This window comes from Aedes albopictus, chromosome 3, assembly GCF_035046485.1.
Source record: "Aedes albopictus strain Foshan chromosome 3, AalbF5, whole genome shotgun sequence".
Lineage (NCBI taxonomy): Eukaryota > Metazoa > Arthropoda > Insecta > Diptera > Culicidae > Aedes > Aedes albopictus.
The window spans coordinates 17,807,224-17,833,895 of NC_085138.1; the positions used below are offsets into that span (position 1 = coordinate 17,807,224).

The 26,672-nt window shown below is 37.9% G+C and overlaps 1 protein-coding gene across 1 annotated transcript; it reads right to left on the bottom strand.

Moving 5' to 3' along the window:
• Positions 1-1,345: 1,345 nt before the first annotated feature.
• LOC109418190 (uncharacterized) lies at positions 1,346-14,136 on the bottom strand. Its single transcript, XM_029864692.2, has 2 exons — positions 13,982-14,136; positions 1,346-2,263 (listed from the first exon to the last, which is right to left on the bottom strand). The coding sequence occupies exon 2, from the start codon at positions 2,238-2,240 to the stop codon at positions 1,740-1,742; it is 501 nt and encodes a 166-aa protein (XP_029720552.1). The 5' UTR covers positions 2,241-2,263; positions 13,982-14,136; the 3' UTR covers positions 1,346-1,739.
• Between the last annotated feature and the right edge of the window lie 12,536 nt (positions 14,137-26,672).

The following is a 26,672-nucleotide window of genomic DNA, read 5'->3' on the forward strand; positions in this document are numbered from 1 at the left end:
TATTCTTCGTTTAATTGCTATATCTCTGGATCAAGTGAACTGAATGAAATGCGATATTGCACAATTATGACTAATCCATAGCTCTTTGAAAAACCTTTGACTTGACTAAGACACGTTCAAAGAAAACAAACTTACAGCTTGTTGATTACTTCACGAAAAAATATCAATCATTTGAATGATTTTGCAAATGTGTAACTAGCGCCGCCTAGTGGCGAAATTTCTAAACAAGTGGACCATTAACTGTAAGCCCTTGACTTACTTAACAACGTTGTCGAAGACACCAACTTTCTAAGTGGTGAGAGTTCTGAGATATATGAAATTTAAAATTTGCTTGACATCTGGTGCCGTTTATTGGTGGAATTTCTAATTAAACGATCCATCACCATCCATCATGACATCGCAAATAAAATTATTAGAAAGCAGATTTTTGAATCAGTTTAACCATACGAACCACCCTAACATAACAATAAAAGGGAATAGGGTCAACAATTGAAAATAAACTTTCTAAAACACAATATGTGTCTAAAAACTTAAAGCTGAAGCTTAAACAGTTTTGTCTTCGCAATACGGCTCTGGACCCATTGTGCAGTGTGGCGGCTGTATCACTTCCATCACCAAGCCACGTTTGTGTTGATGATGATGGCTTTCAGCCTCTTGTCTATTCATGTGCAGGTATAGCCGTGCTGGTTAGAGCGCAGGATACTGTGTATCATCATGATAGTGCCTCGGTTCGATTCCCGCCGCCGCCCGTATTTCTTTTTAAACATGTATTGGTATTTGATGCCGCCGCTGCTGCCATGATCAGTCTAAAAATAGAACAAATAATGAGAAACCAGTGCGACAGAGCACACGCACACATGCGAAATTTTCCTTTTCCAGATTCTAGGAAGCCAATACAATTTTTGGTATACTGCCACCTACCAATTTTTGTATTTGCAAGGCCCTAATACAATATTTGTATATGTTTCATACCCAATTGTATTAGAATCTGTCAATCTCAGGTTGCGTGTTGGGGTTGTAAAATTGTTATATGTAGTTCTATTATTGAACAAAATAAGCAGAGTTTGTAATTGAAGAAAACACAATTTCTTATTGTGTTGCGTTACAAAACTGCATCAGTTGTTATCTTGCAGATTATTTTACATTCATACCAGCTGAGATATCATTCAAACGCTTCTCAACCCGAGTTTATCGCCCACAAAGCACACCGCAACTTTCCCACTGCATAATGAGCACGAAAAAGTTTGCACCTTTCATTATTCGCACCCTCTTGGAATTGGGAAGGCAAGACCCCCTCCTGGACCCCTTCCCAACCCATCATCCCTCAAAAGAAAAAAAGACCTAATTTGAAATTTTCCTCATTTTCAGCTCGTATATTTTTCTACATTATCCTGCTTACTCCTACCTGACTACCGCGAAATCATTATAATGGCGTAAAAGCGAAATATTTACAACTCGGGGAAAACACCGACCAAGAACAACAGCTTTCGTCGACCAACCATGTTGGGTCTGCTGCTGCTGCTGTTGCCAAGAAAATCGGTAATCCCAAACGAAACAAAACAATCAAGAAACCGAAGGGGAAACTTTTCCACAAAAACTTAACAATTCCGAACGGGCAACGGGAACAACGAAAGAAAAAAAACGAGAACAAAGTTTGATAAAGACAGAATCAACCGCTGCTGCTGGCTGGTTGACGGTCGGTCGGTGGTGCTGCGCTGGTGGTGCGCGGTGGTCCCGGCTTAGACGTGGATCAGGAACTTTCCGTGGTGCAGCTCATCCTCTGGCTTCTTCTTCGGCACGAAGGGATTGTGCGCTGGGTCGGCGTTCAGATGGTACAGGGCCGGGGCATCATCGCACTTGACGTTGTACCACCAGTCGCAGGCAAATTCCTTCTGGTTGAAGATGGTTCCGTTGGTGCAAAGGAACGACGCACCCTGGTCTCCTTCGCGGCCATCGTGGCAAGTGTGGTACGCCTGGCAGCCGGTTTCTACGTTGGCGTACATTCCGGGGATGGCCGGAACGTGCGAACAGCTGAAACTAGTGTGTGGCACCTCGTGGTAGATCGGGTAGTCAATTCCTGGTTCGCCGGGGATCTTGCTGAAGTCCTGCTTGGGTTCCTTGGCGCTTTTGTAGGGAGCGTGCAGTTCGTCCTGATGGTAGAGGGAGCCGTAGTAGTCAACCTTGACGGATTGGACCACACACAGCGTGGCCACGGCGGCAACGAAAGCAATCTTCAACATTTTGACTGCTGCTCAGCGGTTATCTACGAATGAGAAGGATAGGGAAAGGTAAGCACGTGTCTACTGTCAAGGTGAAGCGGCTAGTTTCGGAGCGATCATGTGTCGCATTGTAGTCTGGTGAATTGTGTTTAATCAAACTGGTTTAGAACCCTTCAAGGACCGCACCCAATCATTTGCTGAGTCACATGAAGGTTTATTTTTTGCTAATTTTGCTAGCAGCTGTTCCGAGTATTATGCAATCACACAACTGGCTTGATTTACTTTCAGGGCAACTGCAATAAAGTATATGGTAACCAAAGATCAATCACCGGCAGACTGGTTAACCGGTTCTAGGCGGAGTGTATCGTATAATTATTTTGCAGCAGAAGTAAACAGTTACTGAATTGGTGTATTATATGACTCTTGCAAATTCGTTGTAAGTATGTTGCTGACAAAAATACATTTAAATCACTACAAAAGAGCAGGTTAAATAGGCAAGAGTGATTAGTTACGCTCCCAAATTCATCAGATTCAGTGCTTCAATTCTTTGTTTTGAATAAGAAGAAGGAAAATTAAAGTGGGTTGCAATCAGCAATGCTGCGTGAGCATAGCCATTTTATAACCATTATTAATTTAGTTGATGTCACGTATGTGGCAACCCTAATCCAACCTAATGCATCTGACAGGAGCCAACATCTATCGTGTATCCACAATGGAATCCTTTGTGGATACACAAATGTTTACATACAAGATGTTGGATTCTTAAACATGGCGGCCTCGCACCCTGGTGGTTGATGTCCTTTGGTGTCATGTGGAAACTAAGTTAGGAATAAATCTCGCGTAACTTTTGAAAATGGCAAAATATTTCAGAGAACCAACACATTTCTGCTCGTTTAACGCCTAACCCAACCCAAATTTTGAAACCAACATAATTTTAAATTGATTGCTGACTTCTTCTTAGTTATCTTTGGAACATTACAAAAGTCAAACGTTGCCTGTCGATTTCATTATTGGTTTTGAAAATTTCCGCGAGTTGGGGAATACTTTTTCCGGCTTCTCTTTTTGAATTTTCTCAACGGTGGAAAATTTTGTAGAAAACTCTTTCCACTTCATATATTTTTTTTTTTTTGATTCCTGAGAAAATTTGCTTTCATTTTCATAAAAAAAAACTTTGTTTCTATGATGCTTCGTTCTTGAGTTATAATTTTTCAAAGAAAAGACTTATATGATGAATTTGGACATTTTTCAACAAAATTGGCCATAACTCAAAAACGAAAAAGAAGTGCATTCCAAAACATTTTGCGATTAAAGCTTATGAAATAACCTTTTCAAAAATATTTTTTTGCAGATATCCACGAGTTCCGGCATTGTTTTTCTGGCTTTTCTTTACGATTTTTCTCAACTGTGGAAAATTTTCCAGTTAATATTTTTTTTTTTATTTCTGAGCAAATTTACTTTTATTTCCAAACCTTGTTTCTATGATACTTCGTTTTTGAGTTATGATTTTTCAAAGTAAGTAGTGTCAGAGGAAAACAAAGAATTTCCACCTGAGTTTTCCGGAAAAATAGGTGACCCTGAATTTTTCTCATTTTTTTTTGTTCATATATCCATGAGCCCTGCCTGTGGAAAAAGTTTCATGAAAATCTGAGACCCTTCGGCTCAATTAGTACGATAATAAAAAAATGCATTACCGCCATTACCCCATCACGCTGATGCAGAGTATAACAAGCGAGCTTTTATCAACGTCTTGTATGAAATACAACAGTGCGACTATTGAAGAGCTAAAATTTTGATTTACATGTTTTTGGGGAAATTAACAGTCAAGTTTCAATATTACCAGTTCAGTTCAGTTTCTTTCACGGCTCAGGATACCGCGGCGCACCTGACGAAGATTCACGGCGCACAGTTTGGAAAGTACTGGCTTTGATCATTCCTGCTCGAGTTCCCCCACAAATTTTTCCAACGATTTCTCCGGGGAACTATCTTGGAATTTCCTCAGAATTCTTGTATCTATGCCTTTAGTCATTTCTCCAGGAACTACTGGAACAATGTATCTTGGTGGAGCCTCGCGGCCGTGCGGTTGGCGTCACCAAGCGTATAAACGTACTATGCGATGGGGTGAGGGTGCCCGCTCCGAATGATGAAACTTTTCGCAAGAAATGTTTCTTCCTCGTATCCACTGGTGCTCGTAATGCATGTCAAGTCCGTTGTCAAGTGTTAAGTTTCATTCAGTCTGTACAACCTCTGGCTAAATACGGTGTCCGTATCTTTTATAAAAGACTAAACGAATATCTTGTGGCGGTTAAATCACGTGACTATCACCTATGAGTTCTTCCTTCGGCTGGGAAGTGAAACGTGGGTCCCAAAATGAACTAGCTCCGGGATAGAAATCTCATTGATAAAGATAAAAAACACTCCGAAGTTTTCTCCTGGAATCCTCTACAGGTTTCTGAATTTCCCTGGGATAATCTCAGGAATATATCTGGGTATTTCTCCAGAAATTGATTTGTATGTGATTTCTTCCGGGATTCTTGCAGATTATTCTAGAAATAATTTCTGGGAATTCCCATGCATTTAATGCTAGAACTTTTCTCAATGCTGGGATTGCAGGAATCGCTTCGGATATTCCCTCAGATTTTAACCCTTCAGCACGCGCACTGTTGTAAAAAGTACAACACTACCAAAAAACCTCGCTTTTCGTACACAGCGCGAGCGTGGTGCAGTTTCTGTTGCTCGATGGCCCGCGTCCTAGAAGGTTAAATAAGAATTCCTCCGCGGGTTTTGTCCAAGAATATCATCTAGAATCCAAACTGGGATTTCTTAAAAGATTACAAAAGGAATCACTCCAATAATTCTTCTAGGGATTGTGCCTGGGACTTATCCATTGAGGTCCCGTATCATGCCAAGTGATTCTACTGCAGTTTACTAAGAATGTCGGAAACGGATTGTTATAGTGAGTTGCGTAATATTCACAGACGCAGAAATCCTCTGGAGAGACCATGTGAATCATTCAATGCTGTTTAAGAATTTTATTTAATTATTAATAGAATAGTTTAAAGTAGTTTAAAAGTGCAGTGGCGGGTGATCGGTTGGTGGCCGATCGACGAAAGAATGTGCAGGTTGAGGATCAAGGGCCGATTCTTCAATTTCAGCATAATAAACGTGTACACGTAGGGTGTCCCAAAATAGAAAAAGTGTCAAAAAGTTAACTTGCTCACCCTTAGAATGATAGATTAGGGTCCTAGCAACAATAGTTCCATACATGAAAACTCAATCAAAAAATATTTAGAGGTTGCACGCATTGATTTTATGAAAAATGGACGATTTTTGGTATTTTTACCAAAAAAATGCTAATACGAGTTGAAAAATAAAATAATTAAAAGTCATCAATCAAAGTAAATCATAGTTCTGGGTCCCATAAACAAAGTTTGGAGGGAGTTTAGGTCATCAAAGCTGATTTTATATATTTGGCAAAGGTTAAAATATCAAAAAATCGCGATTTTTTTCACCAAATTTTTCAAAAATGCTCAATTTATAAGGATTTTAAAATTTTTCCTGCGATTCACAATTCTCTTATGTTATAGCAAATTTTGTGTAGATTATTTCGGCTGAAGACAGTTTTGAGCTATCTCCTTCATGAGTTGAGATATCGGCATAGTAATGATAACACAATCAATGAAAAAAATCAGATTTTCTTATGTTATTTGTTTTTGTTCATTGGTTTCTATGACTACCATGCAAAAAAAAGCAAATAACAAGTTTTTGACATGTTATGTTATGCAAGTATACATTTTTGAAGATTTTCAGAAATAATTGGGTTACTTTGATAATTTTACATTGATTGTGCTTAGCGGTTCAAAGGAAGACTCAAAAAGTGGCTCGCTGCGATATTTTAATAATATAAGTGATCGCAAGTCAGACAATCAAATTCCATGTGTGAAGTTCTATGATATATTTGGAGTGATGTGTAGATCGCTCAACAATGTTTACCTTTTTCAAGTAGATTTTGGTGCTCTTGTTAAGCAAACATATAGGTTCTTTCTAGTTATACCAGAACTAATGCTCTAGCATTGAAAACAACTAAAATGAAAATAAAATAGCTAATAAAAACTGTAAGAAAGAAAAATATAGTTTTATAGTTTCAGCCAATCGACATAAAAAATTAAATATGTGCATGGAAATGCAGGTATTTTCACGAATATAAGGATATTTTTTCTTCTTTTCATTCGTGAATTTTAAATAAAGCTAATTCTTTACACAATATTGATTTCTATTATATAATTTGATTTTAAAAGCAAACCATTAGCGCTCATATTTGCAGCTAGAGTTGGATATCAGAAAGCACCAGGATGTTTAGATTCTACTATTATTTAAAAAAAAAATAAAACTTAGTGACTGGCCTAATATGTTACAAGAGGTGCTAACCTTAGAAATGTCAATGTTGAAATCTTTCTGCTACGCTGTTTACTTGTTAAAACATAATTTTCAATCAAAGTTACAAGTTTTGAATCGGTGGCTTGCTATTGTTATCTGATCAACAGATGAAATCTTAGAAAAAAAAAATCTTTTCGCATTCACAAAGCGAGTGTGAAATAGTAGTTTACGCAACAAGGTGCAGAATGACGGTTTTTACAGCACGAGTCGTACATTTATCCAACGAGGCTTGCCGAGTTGGATAATTACGACGAGTGCTGTAAAAATCGAGTTCTGCACCGAGTTGCGTACAACGTTTTTTGCAAGTTCATAAATTATCGCTTGAGGAAAGTTTCAAACAAAACTTTTTCGTCAAACTGCATACTGATGCTCATAGCCATGTTTAAGAAAATCTGATCAAAGCAAGTTATACTGTGCAGTTGTCACAATTTATCAAAACTGCATCGAAAAAGCATCAAGAAGTTGATCAAACGGAAAACAGTGCTGTAATGGTTCATTACGCAACGCAAATCAGTGCTGTAATGAACCATTACAGCACTGTAAATTTGGTGTGGGAAAGTAGGTCTTTTCCTGTCAGATTTGCGTGAGGTAAAACAGCCTATTGCGATGAGAAATTGCAAAAAGTTGTGTTCAGCATATGTAGATATGAAACGATGATTAACTCTCAAAACATTTACATATTGTTACTGTCATGCAGTATGAATCAGTAATGATCAAAGCAACCCAGTAATTCCTGCAATTCTTCAAAAATGTATATTTGCACGTACTGTAATGTCTAAAATTTGTCGTGTGTTGTTTTAATTGCATGGTAGTCATGGAAACTAGTGAACAAAATCGACTAACATAAGAAAACATGATTTTTTCATTGATTGTGTTATCATTATTATACCGATATCTCAGCTCATGAAGGAGAAAGCTCAAAACTGTCTTCAGCCGAAATAATCTATACAAAATTTGCTATAAAATAAGGGAATTGTGAATCGCAGGAAAAATTTTAAAATCCTTATAAATTGAGCATTTTTGGAAAATGTGGTGAAAAAAATCGCGATTTTTTGATATTTTAACCTTTGCCAAATATATAAAATCAGCTTTGATGACCTAAACTACCTCCAAACTTTGTTTGCGGGACCCAGAACTATGATTTACTTTGATTGATGACTTCTATTTCATTTATTTTTCAACTCATATTAGCATTTTTTTGGCAAAAATACCAAAAATCGTCCATTTTTCATAAAAACGATGCGTGCAACCTCTAAATATTTTTTGATTGAGTTTTCATGTATGGAACTATTGTTACTAGGACCCTAATCTATCATTCTAAGGGTGAGCAAGTTAACTTTTTGACACTTTTTCTATTTTGGGACACCCTAGTATACAGCCCACACTCCGGAAGTACTAATGATGACAAGGACGCATTTTACGCGCAACTCGAACGCGAGTACGATTGCTGCCCAAGCCATGACGTCAAGATCATCATAGGAGATTTGAACGCCCAGGTAGGCCAGGAGGAGGAACTCAGACCGACGATTGGTAAGTTCAGCGCCCACCTGCAGACGAACGAAAACGGCCTACGACTCATTGATTTCGCCGCCTCCAAAAATATGGCCATACGTAGGAACTTTTTCCAGCACAGCCTCCCTTATCGTTACACCTGGAGATCACCACAGCAGACGGAATCTAAAATCGACCACGTTCTGATTGACGGACGGCACTTCTCCGACATTATCGACGTCAGGACCTATCGTGGCGCCAACATCGACTCCGACCACTATCTGGTGATGGTCAGACTGCGCCCAAAACTCTCCGTCATCAACAATGTACGATGCCGGCGACCGCCACGGTACAACCTAGAGCGACTGAAGCAACCAGATGTCGCCTTAGCATACGCGCAGAATCTCAAGGCCGCGTTGCCAGACGAGGGCGAGCTCGATGAGGCCCCTCTAGAGGACTGCTGGAGTACAGTGAAAGCAACCATCAACGACGCAGCCGAGAGCACCATCGGGTACGTGGAACGGAATCGACGGAACGAATGGTTCGACGAAGAGTGCAGAACGGATTTGGAGGGGAAGAACGCAGCGAGGGCGGTAATGCTGCAGCAAGGGACCCGACAGAACGTGGAACGTTACAAACAGAAGCGGAAAAAGCAGATCCGCCTCTTTCGGGAGAAAAAGCGCCGCCTGGAAGAAGCGGAGTGCGAAGAAATGGAACTACTGTTCCCAAGAAACACGGAAGTTCTATCAGAAGCTCAGTGCATCCCACAACGGCTTCGTGTCGCGAGCTGAAATATACAGGGATAGATACGGAGGCCTCTTGACGGACGGACGTGAGGTGATCGAAAGGTGGAAGCAGTATTTCGATCAGCAAATGAATGGCGTGGAAAACGTAGGCACGGGAGCCTACGACAACGGAGAAAACGACGACGCCAGTGCAGCGAAGGACGGAAATGAACCAACTCCCACGCTGAGGGAAGTTAAGGATGCCATTCATCAGCTCAAACCCAACAAAGCTGCTGGTAAGGATGGTATCGCAGCTGAACTCATCAAGATGGGCCCAGAAAAGTTGGCCACCTGTCTGCATGGGCTGATATAGTCAGCATCTGGGAAACCGAACAGCTACCGGAGGAGTGGAAGGAAGAGGTAATCTGCCCCATTCACAAGAAAGGCGACCAATGGGAATGTGAGAACTTCAGGGCGATCACTATTTTGAATGCTGCCTACAAAGTGCTATCTCAGATCATCTTCCGTCGTCTGTCACCTAAAACGAATAAGTTCGTGGGAAGTTATCGGCTTCATCGACGGCCGGTCGAACGGACCAGATCTTCACCGTACGGTAAATCCTCCAGAAATGCCGTGAATACCAGGTCCCAACGCATTACCTGTTCATCGACTTCAAAGTGGCATACGACAGTATCGACCGCACAGGGCTATGGAAAACCATGGATGAAAATGGCTTTCCTGGGAAGCTGACTAGACTGATTAAGGACCGATGGACGGTATGCAAAACTGCGTAAGGGTCTCGGGTGAACTATCCATTCGGTTCATTCGAATCTCGCCCAGGACTGCGACAAGGTGACGAACTCTCATGCATGATGCGACGAGCCGGGCTCAACAGCCGGGGAACGATTTTCACAAAATCCGGTCAATTTGTGTGCTTTGCGGACGACATGGACATTATCGCTAGAACATTTGGAACGGTGGCAGAGCTGTACACCCGCCTGAAACGCGAAGCAGCAAAGGTCGGAATGATGGTGAATGTCTTAAAAACAAAGTACATGCTGGTAGGCGGAACTATACACGACCGGATCCGTCTGCGTAGTAATGTTACGATAGACGGAGATACCCTCGAGGTAGTGGAGGAATTCGTCTACCTCGGATCCTTACTGACGGCTGACAACAACACCGTGCAAAGGCGGATAACAAAGTGATATCACTTTGATAATAAACTGTGTTATCCGTGTTATCATTTTGTTATTTTTGTTATCATATTTTTCAATTGATGATAACCAGATAATAACAAATTTAGTTATCGATAATTTTGGTCTATCGCGATAACACAAAAATACTAAATGATAACAAAATATGTTTTTTTTTTTTTCCAAAATATTTATTTATTAGGCTCGATGTTTAATCAAAAACTCTACAGAGCCGAGGAACTTAGCAAAATTTGTTGTAAGAGTAACAATATAATGTCAATAATACATTTTTCGCGCACATTTTTTTCTCGGGACCGTACCCGAACCAGAGCCGGAGCCGGATCCTGAGGCAGCAAATTGAGCTCGTCGCTGCTTCGCCCCTGGATTGGCCATTGCTTCCAGAATTGCCTGACCCACTTCCTCCAATGCTGCTATACCTTGCTGTCTACGCTTCTCCTTGTCCGCTTTGTCCATATCTTCGCTAGCTGCACCCGGAGACTGGGCCAGATCCGTGGTATCCGTCGGTTTGTCAAAACTTTCCTCCAGGACTTCGATGATGTCGTCCTCGAAAGCTTCCACCGATGTCTGTTCTACTGGCCCCACTGCACCACCAGCCACAACTCCAGCATACGAAAGCGTCTGCTCCTGTTTCTTTTCTGGCTTATTCCGATTCTTCCTTTGGGGACACGAGTCTTTCCGGTGTCCTATGGCTTGACATAAGAAGCAAGTATCCTTAAGACCGTCATAGAATACATTTCCTCTCCAGCCAGAAACATCAACTGATGGAGGGATATTTTTCTTCACTTCCATATAGACACCTCTCACGCCCGTGAGAAGATGTCCAAGACCAGATTCCGCTGGAAACTTCTCTCTGACTATCCGTTCGACCTTCCCAAAATCTTGCAGCACCGCTGCCAAATTTCCTTCACTTATTTCGGGTGGTAGATCAAACACGCGGACGTACCGCATATCGGTGCCCGCGGTTAACATCCGAACTTCAACAGATTTTCCGTTGGAATACACAAATGCTCGTGGTTCCACATTCTTTGCTAACGACTCTTTCATAGCGTCCAAGGAGACAAACTTAATAAAGAGCGACCGATTATGTGCCGTCTTATAAGCAGCCTCCATTTGCATAACATCCGTGTCTTCTTCTTCTTCTTTATGGCACGACGTCCCCACTGGGACTTGGCCTGCCTCGCTTCAACTTAGTGTTCTTTGAGCACTTCCACAGTTATTAATTGAAGGGCTTTCTTTGCCTGCCATTGCATGAATTTGTATATTGTGAGGCAAGTACAATGATACACTATGCCCAGGGAATCGAGAAAATTTTCCCGACCGGAACAGGAATCGAACCCGCCGTCTCCGGATTGGCGATCCATAGCCTTAACCACTAGGCTAACTGGAGACCCCGTGTCTAGCTCCTTCAAAAACTTGGAGATTTCATCCCAAGAGGGTCTTGGGCTACCCGGCGGGAACCGAAACTGCACGGTATTCATCACCTCGCTCATTTCAACAATTTGTTGCTGATTCTGATGGGACACAATGCACCGTCGACCAGCGATGAAAGTGAACGACCGACGAACAATGCAAAGCGCGCGTGTGGTATCACTACCTAACAGCACGGGCTGAAGGCAATCAATTATCCGAGGATGGATTGTGCATGCGTCCGCGTTGAACGACAGCAGCGACAGAACTGAACAAAATATGTTATATGTTTCCATACGCATATTTCAAAGCTTTCCAAAAAAACTGAGAGTCTGATTAACCTCGAATCTAAAAATAGATTCTGCTTTCCACCTTCAATGCGACTGCAGTTCGAAAGCGTAGCCTTTTATTACTCTCACTCTCAATGAGTCTCGTTGGTATAGGGGCTATCGGCTGCGACTGACAATCACTCGATCAGAGTTAGAGACCCGCCTGGGCGCAATAGTTGAAAACATTGGTTGTAAATTATAAGAAACTATTTTCAATAGGTGATGATGTCGGTAAAGTAGATTTTTACTATTTTGGTCGATAAAATAGCACTGAATGATAACTAATTGAAAACAAAACAAGTTATCAATCAGCTGTATATTTTCATGTTGATAACTAAATTTAATGTTGAACAAAATATTGTATAACACAATTAGTTATCAACTTGAACTCAATGATAACTTAACTTCTTATCATTTTGGTGTTCAAGAAGTAAATATGAGTTATCATTTTTGTTATGTTGGCTCTTAATTCAACCTAAATGATAACAAACTCAATTATCGAACAAATGATAACCAGGTAACAGAACTTGTTATCATTTTGTTATCCGCCTTTGCTCGGGACGTGAGTCGTAAAATTCGAAGGCGCATCATCAGCGGAAGTCAGGCCTACTACGGGCTCCAGAAAAGGCTGCAGTCTAAAAAGATTCACCCACACACCAAATGCACCATGTACAAAACGCTAATAAGACCGGTGGTCCTCTACGGGCACGAGACATGGGCCATGCTCGAGGAGGACCTGCAAGCACTCGGAGTTTTCGAGCGACGCGTGCTAAGGACGATCTTCGGCGGCGTGCAGGGGAACGGTGTGTGACGGAGAAGGATGAACCACGAGCTCGCTGCACTTTACGGCGAACCCAGCATCCAGAAAGTGGGCACAGAGCATCGGGCGTGAACAAGGATGGAGATCGGCAGCCACGAACCGTGTATTATGGAGAAATATTATTGATTCAGTTTTATCTTAAATTTGATGTAATACTAAATAAATGAATAAAAAATCATATTTGCTAGAAATAAGACATTTTCAAAAACCTTGACAGCTGAAATCCCATAGCTTGTAAACGTTATCTTTATTCGGTCAGTATAAAACACTGATTCTCCAATCTGACTGTAACGAAAAGTTCAATTTTGAATAAAATATTTAGCTCCAATTTGCGGACCGAATTATTAGCTATAAAGATTAATTAATCAACGCAGTTTATTGGATTCGATGACAAAATTTCCAGATAATCAACAGACCAAAAAGAATTCGAAGCATTTGCGTGAAAATGCTATGAACATTTTTCGGCAGGAAACTAGAACAAAAATAAAATTTTCAAACGTAGGAAATGACCCATTCTTGTCTAGTAGAAATAAAGAACCACTTGTTAACTTCGTCCTGTATAAAGAAATACATATGTTTAAACACACCGAATTCCCTTAAATCGCATTCACTGCCTTCTCATTCGACAATGTCAAGGACACCACCATATCAACAGCATCATATTTCATAAACCGCAAAGTGTGCTCTTCAATATTTCACGATCAAATTTATGTTTTGCAATATACTTTTTATAACGATAATTTACGACACCGCACTTGTGGCTGGCAGCCGAAGCAAATCAATCACCGAAAAAGTATGCCAAGCGCCGGGCGAAAAACACCTTCAAAGTGGACAATTAGCGAACAATGACAAAACATAAAAGAAATTAATTGCCCAACTTTCCAGCTCATTTCGCACGAGATCACCTTCAACCATTCGAGACTAGCACCATCAATCCACTTCTCAAGTATGTATGCACGCTGTAATTGAACCTTCACCGTCGTCGTCGTCGTCGTCTCGCGCAAGGATTCGTTAACTATACCGCTGCCAGAATATGGTCGTTGGCAGCTTCAGGTCATGACACGTTACTCCCCGCACCAGCATCCAACAGCAGCGAACCAAGTATGACAAGTATCAATTTTTCATTGCTCATCTTGTGATTTCCGAGCGCTGGAAGCTGAGCCATAAATTTCTCACGTTTAATGGATTATTTATCATCACTTCAGTAGTGGTGGATAGACTGGCTGACACCCAGCCAGGAGCTTCAACATCATCAAACTCGACACTTTTCCACCCCACGACGCCTGAAGATGAACAACTTTGGCACAGTTTTTTCACCACCCACCAAAAAACAACTCACCGAAATGAAAAATAAACTGCACTTGAACCAGCTGAACAGTGAACCGAAACGAGCTAACCAACCGTCTGCGATCAGTACCAATTTGGAACTGATTCACCGAGGCGTTTGGAAAATTGGCTTCCACGATCGAGCCGTCCCCTCCCCCAATGGCGATCGTTCGGCGTACTACTTCGCCGACACGACAAAATGAACCCCTTGAACTCCATTCGGCTGTGGCGTTGTTGGTGTTGGGCCAGTCCAAAAGACCTCTTAGAGACGATTAATTTGCCATTTAGCTTTGGTTCATTTTTTTACTGGAGATTTTTATGAGGCAGGTACTAGACATGTGCGCCGCGCCACTACCTACCTAGCCATTTTTATTACTTTCTCACTTATGGAAAGCTTACTATTATGGTTTAAGTTTGTGCGATAAAAATCGTGAGAAGGTGCAAAATTCGGCTATTGTGGCAGCCATCTTGCGAATTCTAATGAGTTTGTCCATAATAGTAGTGTTTTCTAACATTTTTTTTTTCTTGTAAATGCTTGGCGTATTGTTTTTTAGATTTTTTATGAATCTTTTAAATATTTTTTTGTTAATTTCTTTTAATGATTTTTTACTACAATGCTTTGGAGATCATCGATATTTTTAAGTACCTATCTTCAATAAGCTTGAACGTAATTATATATTAGCAAAATTCATGGCGGTATTCACATGAGGTCCACAGACACATTCTCACTCATATTCTTGCGTATGGCAATTTGCGTATGGCATTATTGGAAGATTTCCTTTGATATTCTTGGTGACTTCTTTACAATTCCCTCGGCAAATTCCCGGAGCAATTTCAATTCCTACACAATATTTAATATAATTCAAGCAATGATGGGGTTCCCACAAGGAGGCGTGCTATAATCTCTATCGTGGTCTTTGATAGTCGATGATCTCCTCAAAAAAATGGAAGCACAAGGCTTCGAAATAATTGGCTTCGCAGATGGTATAGTCATATTAGTTCGTGGCAAATATGACAATGTCATCGCTCACAGAATGCAAACTGCCTTGAATTTAGTCTCTTCGTGGTGCGAAAATGAAGGACTAAATGTGAATCCTTCTAAAACCACGATCGTACCTTTTACGCGGAAGAGAAAAATATCGATAAGTAATTTGAAATTGAAAGGAACTCTTTTGGAACTTTCTTATTCAATCAAGTATCTCTGTGTATATCTTGACAATAAACTAAACTGGAATCTACATCTTGAGCAAGTAGTTGTTAAAGCTATAAATGCTCTATGGATAACTAAAAAAACATTTGGTAAAAAATGGGGACTAAAGCCGAAAATGATCTATTGGATTTACACGGCGATCGTGAGACCCAGAGTTACCTACGCGTCATTGGTCTGGTGGCCGAAAACTAATGAAAAGTTAGCTCAAAAGAAGCTGGAAAACTTCAAAGGATAGCTACGCTTTCAACTACTGGTGCAATGCGAAGTACTCCATCTAAAGCGCTAGACACTTTACTATGCCTACTTCCATTGCATCACTATGTTCAATTAGAAGCTGCAAAGAGTCTTTTGAAACTAAAAAGAACTAAAAACCTCTTTGAAGGTGACCTGAGAGGACACCTCAGTATTCAAAAAATAATTAGTATTAACTCGCTAGTCACAAGCAATGGTGATTGGATGAGCAGACGATACAATTTTCAGCGTTTTTTCCAAGTGATCAATCCTGGGAGAAATATGTGGGAAAATGGTGGCCCACAGTTATAACCAGGGCCCTGTAGCATAATCGGGCTAATAATATTAGCTACAAGTTACAAGCTACAAGTACTAATATTACAAGTGCTAATAATTTGTGTTGCATAAAGGCTCAATTTTCCACTAATACCTATTATTAGCACTTGTAATATTAGTGACCATGAAAATACAAGTTGTTTTTACCTGTCAAAATTCATCCGACAGTTCACTATTAATTTGAAATGGCAGTTGATGTTTGTTTATATTCTGCATTTTCCGCGTAACATCCGGAATTAACTTCATTTATTCCGAAGTTTTGAATTCTTTATACGATACATGAAGAAAAGCATGTGCTGTTTGGATCATTTTCGGCCGCTCTGGCGAAATATTTTTTTTATAAAGTATGGCACTGTAAGTACCTAGATTTTTAATAAAATATCCCAAAGATTAAATAGCACTGGTTGAAAAACAATGTATAAAGATTAAGCAACATGTATTATGCTTCTTGTTAAAATCCGAAGTGATCTGGGATGCAAAAATTGAGCTTTTACCAACTTTTATGTGTCGCAACTCGATTAGAGTTAGTATATGTATATTGTAGCTCTTGATTAGCTTAATGATGCGCAATACAAGCAATTGATTCAAATTTATTTCGCATCTGCAACTTTACCTGTGCTTATGCATTGACCATAATACATAACTTTACCAAGAACCTCCAATCAAAGATGGGTATTGTAGAAACTTTGGAGAACTTGAGAGACTCAGCAGAAATTATATTTTGGATAGAAAGTGTACATCAACGCAATTTTCTTCTTAATGAGTTTCGAATACATATTGCCAAATTTAATCGTCGAAAACTGGAATTAAGGTTAACATGTTAGATAAATAATATCTTTTGAGTTCATCAAAATGGTAAATCGATATATTCAAAACTAAATTTGACTTCTGCAATACTTCAAATCTAACTTGTAAATTATTTTACAAGACCTTTGAGACTTGTAATCAAAAGTACAAGTCATAGCTAATATTTTATACTTGTAGTTTGTTTATGCAACATACACTTGTAAATTCTACTAATAATATTAGTCCAACCGACTTGTAGTATTGGACTTGTAACTTGTACTTGTAGGATTTTTATGCAACAGAAAATTAAAAGTTACAAGCTACAAGACTAATATTATTAGTAAAATTTTCATTATGCTACAGGCCCCAGGATCGATCGTTTTTTACACTGATGGTTCTAAATTGAATCATCAAGTTGGTGCAGGTGTCACTGGCCCAGGGATTAATGTATCAATACCAATGGGTAAGTGGCCAACAGTTTTTCAAGCTGAAATTCAAGCAATTTTAGAATGTTGTAGTATCTGCTTACGTAGAAATTACAGGCATTCAAAAATTTGCATAATGTCTGATAGTCAAGCAGCACTAAATGCTTTGAAATCAGCATCATGCACTTCAAAACATGTTTGGGAGTGTATCCAATCACTTCAACAATTAGTTCGCCGCAATCTGGTGGAGCTGTTTTGGGTTCCAGGACATTGCGGAATTGAAGGAAACGAGCAAGCCGATATGCTAGCAAGACTTGGATCGTCTCATCAATTCATAGGTCCTTAACCATTTTGTAGCATATCTGGATGTTCTCCCCGAGCAGAGGGGAATATCAAATTAGTAACTACGAAATCACAAAACCTGTTTTTATATCTTGTTTTGTTATTATTGAATTATCACGGCATTACGTTTCCATAACATGTTTTGTTGGACAATCTTATTTTGTTATGACCAAGCAATTGGTATGCAGCCCTTAAATAACATCTCAATATTACATTCTGTTGTGGAACAAGTTTGGTTATTATTGTATTATTGAGAGTGCACAAATACTTTATGGTATTGCTATCTAAACTAAAACAAATTTTGAAACAAAACCTACGTCATTCTACAACGTTATTTACAGCATTTGAGGGAAAGCAACTGCATATTCACTCATCAATTTGTCTTCCTCTTCCATTTATCATTACATCCAAACTGAGACAAAGTGCATGCCCCATATCACTAGCTAGTATTCCTTGGGAAAAAGTTTGCATAATGCACCAGAAAAACTGTTTAACGATTTTTTGAAAAGTGTGCAAAGTTAGGCCCTAGGTGCGCAAAGTATGGTACGCTTACGGTATCACATTTGATAAGAGGTGTGGTATATTACGTGACATGGAGGTGCTGTAATGTGTACAAAACAAAGTCCCTGCTGGGCGGCGCGAGGTTTTGCTAAATTTCTGAAATTGACTGAGTTGTAGCTGAAAAGTACCCAAAATACCAGCCACTGCCCAAGTGGCGCAGTACCCTGCATACATCTAAACGAGAACATAGCAGACGATATTGAAGGTTTTTAAGGTTTTCAAAGGGACGTTCCAGATTCCGCCTTTGACATGTGAATGTCAATGATAAAAATGTCAAACTTATGGAGTAAACTTGTTTGAACGAAGCTAATACAGACAGCTGAATCCAAAATTGTAGATGGTTTTGAATGGGATTTTTCAGAAATATTTTGTATTTCACATGTTTTCCCTGTCGTTCCAGAGGATGAAGTCGGATCTACCTATTTGAAAGATAGGTACATGAATAGTTGAAAATACACCTATTAGGGAAGAGAGAAACTGAAGTTCGCATTCTCACATGTTGGTCTAAATATATAGAATTCTCAGCCATCACGAAGTCATATATGATGTAGAATAGGATGCTAAAGTGGAGGCCATACCCGACTAGATGAACATAACAAGAATATATCATAATTATATCTTAATGTGATATAACTAACAAATTATGTTATAATTTTGTTATGACATGGACTGTTTCAAACTTTTTCAAACTAAATTATAACAAAATATATTATAATCTTTTGTAACTAGTTTTGTTACAAATAAATCAGAACAAACTCTGTTATAACTAACTGAACAAAATAATCAGTTGCAAAAATAACATAATTATATCAGAATATGAAATAATTTTAATTTTTAGCTATATTACAAAAAATGAGAAATTTGATTAAGTATTCGTTTTTTCATTGCTTGTAGAGCAAAAGGTCGATGGATAGCAGGTAAAAGATCAGAAAATGCTTATAAGGAAACAGCTTTATTCTATGTAATTGAAAAATAAAAAAAAAAAAAAAAACATTCAATTGCTGTTGAGGGGCTGCAGTTTTGCTTGTTTTTCGTTGCGTAGAATGCCGAAAGCGTATCCGGCTACCCTCAAAACTTAAAAGTAGTCATATTTTTTCAACTTTGAACCGATTTAAGTGAACGTCGACTCGTTTGAATAAGAAATCTTTTTTTTTTATTGATTGGTTATGCGAATAGAACGATTGGGTAACGCGGTATTCCCAAAAGTCCAAATTTTCTGGAACATATTCTTATGCTATTGAGGGGCCCAGATGCAAAGAGGTGTAAGTGACCGTTTTGTCGAGTTTGAGCTAAACATATAAAAAAATCTTCAGATTTCAAGCTCACAGGAACTTTTTAAAGATTAGTTTTATGATGATTAGAAAAATTACAGTAAATCAGAGAAAATTGGGTTGATATTGAAACTCCATACATTTTGAATGGGATGAAAAAATGGTGAAAAACTTCAAAGCTCATTTACTCGAAAGTGGGTTTTTGTAACTTACACCCCTTTGCTTCTAAGCTCCTCTATTCTAATATCGGCGTTGTTGGAGTTAGCGTATTGAAAAGATATGGTCTCTCGTGAAACATGAAAATGCTACGGTCAACCTTGGCTTGGTCAGCCAAAGCAAAATCAAGAAATTGACATTTATGTTTCGTAATGATTACTTTGAAGTCAATACTTTGGGCCTAGGCTGGGCAGATATGCTATTGGTGATTTGATGGTGCATGAAGAAGAAGAACGATGGTGTTTTGAAAAATCCTATCCCTACCACACAGGAGAAGAGTTTAAAATGCCTCTATAAAATCTAAAACAAAATCTAATTAAAAACGGTTTGATGTACGGTGTAAGACTTTGGACGGACTACATATTGAACGTATAAATTTAAATTTAACATTTTTTTTCTTGGTAAGGTACTTAATTTGTACCAATCACCAATTGGGTTTTTTAAATTAAGAATAATATATTGATTTTTTGATTTTATTCGAAAGAGCACCTTTTTTTAAGCCAGTATGATTTTTTTCAGATTTTTTAAACTTTAGTTTGATACCTAAATTCAATTACAAAAAGATTTTTTGAAATCACCTTTTGACAGCTGGGCAACTGCTTGACAGCTCCGCCCAGTACGAAATGCGACGAGGGGTGATTCGACAAATCGCTCCCATACAAACTTTAAATCGATTTTCAAATAGGTTCCCGGGCACCAAAGTTCATGAAAATTTGGATTTCGGCTCAGTTTGGCATGTAGATTGTGAATATGGAATTATCTCAACACCACTAAAGAAGCCAATTGCAGCTGGTCTATGGAAAATTCCACGTGTATGGCAATTCGGGTTTTTTCTTAACTCACGATGACCAGATCGGTTCAGTCGGATTTGTTTTTGATGGAAAAAATAAATCTGGATCAAATGAGATCAATATTGTCAAAATCGGAGAAAATTTATCGCAGATATAACCATTACATAGTTTACCTTCTTTATTTTATTGTCTGCTGTTTCATATTATGAAGTAAAAAATAAAGGCATTGCAACTTCTAGAAATTTCATCAGACTCTTCCGTATTTTTTATTTTATTCATTGCTATAATTTGAGTTTTGGGTAAATATAGCATCATAGCTATTGATATGTTTATCTTTGTATTAATTTCCTTCTTTCAATATCCCAGTTCCGTTACGGTGCCAAATGCCTATCACTTTTCTACGATTCCCAATTCTTATAGGTTAAGTAAAATTTTAGCTTCAAAAAGTGATACCGTGATTTCGGGTGAAATTGATCACTTTTCACAGTTTTTGGTTTCTAATTTTTGAATAGTTATCGATAAGGTCAAACTTAATGCTTTAAAACAAGTACGGCCACGGATTTCATCAGTCAACCAGGTTGAAATTTTTACTGCAAATCATTTTATTGCAATAAATATCTTTTAAAATAAAAAATCAGAAATTTTAGTTTCGGGGTGAAATTGATCAGTCAGTGAAATATCTTTGTAAGTGCTGAAAATAAATTTTCCAGCTGAATTAACCACCCCAGAATGCGAAATGCTTTTTAAAACTTATACAAGTTCAGTAAATTCTTAATTATTTATGTCTAAAGTTTAATAAATCTCAAGAAAACGCCTAAAAGTATGCAATTTTCATACTAAACAAGTTATTACTTTAGCAAAAGCACAATTTTATGTATAAATATCAATATTTATAGAACTTTTGATGACGAAATCGGGTTTAGCGAACACGTGGCAGCTATAAACATTCATTCGAATATTTATTTCATACACGATACAGCTACGGTTACAAAAGTTTGAAAGGGTCTTTAAAATTTGCCGAACACGCAGTTTCGGAAAATATTAAATTTAATACATAAATATGAGAATAATTAGCTGTAAAACATGTAAGCTCATCATTCAATAACCCTTGAGCCAGATGATGGTCATTTTTTACAAAGTGTTTTAAGTTTAAAGCTTTATTTTTGACAAATAAAAATTGCCTTCACGTCGATCAATTTCACTCCACTGATCAATTTCACCCGAAATCACGGTACATCTGCAAATGAGTTTTTTTTATCTCAAAATTGAGTAAACTTAGTTGAATTTATATGTCATTTTAACAGTACTGCTATTCTAACCTCTAATTATAACGTCAAAAAGTACCGAACAGACTATGTTTTACGAAGTAATGAATGTTAGTGAGAGTGGAGATAGCAAATATGGTACCTACTAAATAATTCTAATCAATAAAAATGTCAACTATACAGACAATTCTGCTCAATTGATGATTGCATTTGTCTATTAAAACTTTTTTCTTTCGATCTATTATTATTCGATCATATATTGTTTGACATTATGTCATAAATATCTTTTTTCATTACTAAAAATAATCTAAAACAGAATAAAACTAAACAGCATCTGCAGAAGTAATCATATCGGTATATGATATAATTACCTTTTACCTTTGCTCACGTAGGTACGTGTATAATCGCCGTTCTCACAACGCGAACAAAACAAAAAATAAAAAAAAATCATCTCCGTCTGGAAGGAATCTTTGTCGCCGCCAAAATGCACCCCATGACGAAGCTCAATCATAAATAGTCGACTAGCAACTTTTTCGTCGTTCTCTTTGTTCCGAAACAGCCGACGACGGGCCATGCAAACGCCACTACTGTTATTAGTGTTACAGTGCACATATCTGCGCACCGCGATAGCGCTGTTGGTAAGAGAGAGAGGTTCATTGTTTGATCTTGCATTCAAATCTCTATCTATTTTTGTCCTGCGACTGGCAAACATGAAATGGGGGAATGGGGAAACTGGCAATACGTAGAACCAGTAAAGCTTCTATCGTCCCTCACTGTAAGTGCTGTGATAGCCTCATTGGTAAAGGCGACTGAAAATTTACGATAGCAGGATTGGAGGTTCAAATCCCGTCCATGTTTGTAAGTTTTATAATGAATTCGAATTTTTTTTTATGTGACCTATTATTTTCTAAAAATAGAATAACACACTTAAAATAATTACCCAAAAATGAGTAAAAAAAGTTAGTTTTTACCCTAATTTTGCTTTCGGAATGTTATCAATAACTCTTTAATATCAAAATTTGTTATTGAAATATTTCCCAAATTCACTGTTATTAAGTTGTTATTGCCACTAACAAAACATGTTATTAAATAGATTTTTCAGGAACAAATTTTTGTTATGTGACTTGTTATTTTGCCGCTTATGACAGACAAGTTTATAACTCAATATGTTATGTTAATAACATGAAAATTACTAATTCCATTATGCAGTTATTTTGCCAAAATAACGCATATTGTTATGCTGTTGTTATTCTCTTCTGCTCGGGTCTCAGAATGGAGTTCAAAGCTTGGGAACAGCAGAAAATAAAATCCATTTGGGCGAACACCACAACTGCGAGGCAGTCTAAGCGTTATATAAAGCCAAACGTTGCAAACACTCGCAAAATTCGGGAACTTTCCAAAAAAGATAATAGTACTTTAACTGGCCTCTTAACAGGTCATTGTCCGAGCCGGTATCATCTAAAGGTTATTGGAAAACTTCAAGATGATGTATGTCGCTTATGCCACAAAAGTTCAGCTTATTGGACGCAGTGGCTTAAATTCCCCAACAGGGGAGGAAAAAAAAAAATGTCGCTTGTGCGGCATAGATACAGAAGACTCGAAACACTTGTTATGCCGTTGTCCGGCAGTTGTAACTAAAAGAATTAGGTTTTTCGACAAAGGGCTAATAGAACCCTTTGATGTCTAGAGGACAAACCCAAATACGGTGGTTCAATTCAATCGAAGTGTGGCACCGTGTTGGGATATCGCTTCTGATTATTACCAATATCAATGGTGATACGTCGAATTGACAAAGCTAAATAAAAATGGGGCATGTGTCACAATAAATCTATCAACTGGTCGCAGTGACTTAGATACCCAACAAGGAATAAAAAAATAATTCAAGGATTTTTTTTCAAGAATTCTTCAGATATTTCTCCAGAGATTCGTTTCAACAAAAACTTCAAGAAGAATTCTTTTAGAAAACCTTCCATGTTTGACAAATTACTCTATGGACTACATACTTCAGAAATTTCTACGGAGATTCTTACCAAAAACAGTCCACGGACTCCAGACATTGTTACCAAAAATTATCAAATTTCAAATCACTCCCCCCTATGACACATTTTTAATTTATGATACTTAATCAAAGCTCCCGTACGGAATTTATAGAAGTTCTCTCTTAAATAATAACTTCAGGAATTCCTTTTAAAGGGTGTCCCGCATCAAATTGCACCACGGAAAAAAGTGTATGACTTTTGATTGCATACATGAAAATGGCTGATTCTTTAACCATTTTTGATAATGCCATCAAAATTTCATCGGAATCGGTTAAATATTGGCGAAGATATCTCCGACGCATGAATATTTGATTTTTAGAATCTTGTACACTTATTCTGAAAATGGTTTAGGCTACAACTTTACCGCTAGTGTGTCAAAACGTTTGAAAATTTGACTATAAGTTTTCAACATAATAAAAATTAAGTATGTACTGAAATTTTCATCGAAATCGGATGAGTATTTATTTTTATATAATTCAAACTCAAACCGCTTCATAGTGAATTTTAGACACTTCTTAACATTTTTGAGGTTCGTATGCATTATTTCGACTATAAAAATGTCAATACTGCTGCGATTCTCAATAAAATTGGGCAGTGTTAACCTAACACTAAAAAAATCTCAATTTTAATCATGACCTAATTGAAAAAACTGACGTAATCAGTCATGACAAATGGAAATATGATTTATTATTTCGTCCTTGAAGACAAGAATGCTAAGACAATCATTAAAAAATCAGCCATTTTGATACATGCAGTCAAAAGTTATGCACTGTTTTCTGTGGTGTCATTTGGTTCGGAACATCCGTTATTATAGTTCATAATCCGAGGATTTTTTTCAGGAATTCCTCCTTCGGTTCCCTCAAAAATCCTTCAGGGAATGTCTCCATGAATTCCTCCTGAAGTTATTTAATGTTTTTTTTATTCCGGCAGATGAATATCCGGAGATTACTGCAGAAATTATTACTCCTCCGGGTATTTCGCCATGTATTTACTTCAGAAATTCCTCCCGGATCTCTTCCTAGGGTTCCTTTTGCAATTTTTGCTCGAATTCTCAAAAATATTCAGAAATTTTGTCATAAATAATTTCTAGAAACTTCAACAGGAATTCATTTAGAAATTTCCAATCCAATTTTTCAAGAACCTTTACAGAAGCTAAAGTATTAATCCAGAAATTCATATGGGAATTTCACCAAGAATTTCTAAAGAAGTTTTCAAAATTTTTTCCAGGAATTTCTTCAGCTTCCCCATCTAAAACTTCATCTGGAATTTCAAATACTCCAAGTTTTTTTTTGGAAACTCCTCTATTTAGTTGTTCCAAAACCTCTTCAGGAATTGCTTCAGAAATATCCGCAGAGACTACTTCAGTAATTCAAGTATTTATTAATGAACTAGCTGTCCCGGCAAACTTTGTCTTGCCGTCTTGTGGTGGTTTGACAACTGTTGAGCTCAAAATAGCACCGCACTCTAGATTGGTGTCAATTCGATCGTGCTGATTTCATTCCCAGGTCACGAAAAATCAGCAATTTGTCTATTTTCATACATTTTTAGTTCATTTTCCTAACTTTTTTTTACATATAAACACAGCCACCATGAATACGAATCTAATCATGCAAGATTCATTCTGATCGGTTCAGCCGTTCGTGACTTTTGTTGCCTCAAAGGGAAGTCAAACTCATTTTTATATATAAAGATGTAAACAAGAAATGTTTCCAGAGATTTTTTTTTCCAGATTTTTCAGAAATGTCAAAAATGTTCCTGTCATGCTTTTGAAAATTCTTCCAAGACTTCCTCCAGAAATCCCCTGGAAAATATCGTCATGGATCCTCGAAGTTTTTTTTTTAATTTTGCATGCAGTTCCTTCAAATATATCTCCTGGAATTCATTTAGAGATTCCCGCAGGAATCCTAGAAATTTTAAGTATTTGTCCATAGACTTCTACAAAGAAATCCCAGGAGATACTTCTGGAGATTCCAAGAAGTAATTCTTGGCTATTTCTTGAAGAGATTCTTGAACAAAATTCACGGAAGCAGTTTCTGAAGTTATCATTGAAGAAGTTCCAGGAGGAATTGCTGGGGCATACCTGGAAGAACTCCTTGAGATTGCTCTGTAGAAATTCCTTGAAGAGTTTTATGAGAAACTTTTGTAGAAATTGATGGAACAAATTCTGTAGGAGTTTTTGATAAAATTTCTGAACGGATTTCCAAAGGACACCCTTGAGAAATTTCTCAATTAAACAACGGAGCATTTTGTAAGGAACTCATTTAGAAGCAAACTCTGCGGTAATTCAATCAGTAATTTCAGAGGTACTGGAGGAATTCTGGAATAAATCTCTAGATAAATTCCTGAAGGGATTCCTGGAGTATTTTCCTAAGAATTCCTGGAGATCTCTAGAATTACACAACTTTTGCACAAAGCCTGAAAAGTGCATATCAGTAGACAAAATCCCTGGAGCAGTGTCAAAAGTAATCCCCACAAATTCAATCTGGAAGAATTCTTGAAGAAAGTACCAAAAAAAGAGTTTTTGAAGAAATTGAACATATGAGGAATTGTTCCGGGATGATTCTGCAGCCATAGGTAATCCTTGCGCTGATGGTGGGAACACTTTAATCATCATCATCATCATCAAATTGAACGTTTAAGGAATCTCTGAAGGAATGCCTGGAAAACTGAAGAATGATCTGCATTTCTAACAATTTTGAGGAATTGCTGGAGGATCGCCAATTAACAAATCCTGAAGTGATTTCTGATAGAACTTCTTAAAGAATCTCTGAAGGGATTCCTGAAGGGTCCCTGTAAAAATGTTCCCAATACATCTCTCATGGAGGAATATCTGAGGATCTTCTGGGAAACCCTCTGGGAGAACTTTCAATAAAAAATGATGATGAAATGCCTGAGAGAATCCCCAGATAAGCTTCTGAAAAGAACACTGGACTAATATACAGAGAATTTCCTAAAGTGTAACTCAAACAAAAGCTTCAGAAATCATTCCTTCAAAAGTTTTTGAAGGAATCGATAGAGAATTTTCGAGATGTATACCTGAAAGAATTTCTGGAGAAATTCTTGTAAGAATGTATACAGGAATTACTGGAAAATAATAACTGCAGGAATCTTCGATGACTTGTAAAAAATCGCCATCTGTTAAGGAATGTCTGCATGATTTCTAAATAAATTCCTGGGAAACCCTAAACAAAAATCCTGAGAGTAATGCTTATGGAATCTCTAGAGGTATAT

Coding starts and splice junctions, on each gene's coding strand:
- LOC109418190 (XM_029864692.2), bottom strand. CDS start 2,240: ATGTTGAAGATTGCTTTCGTTGCCGCCGTGGCCACGCTGTGTGTGGTC.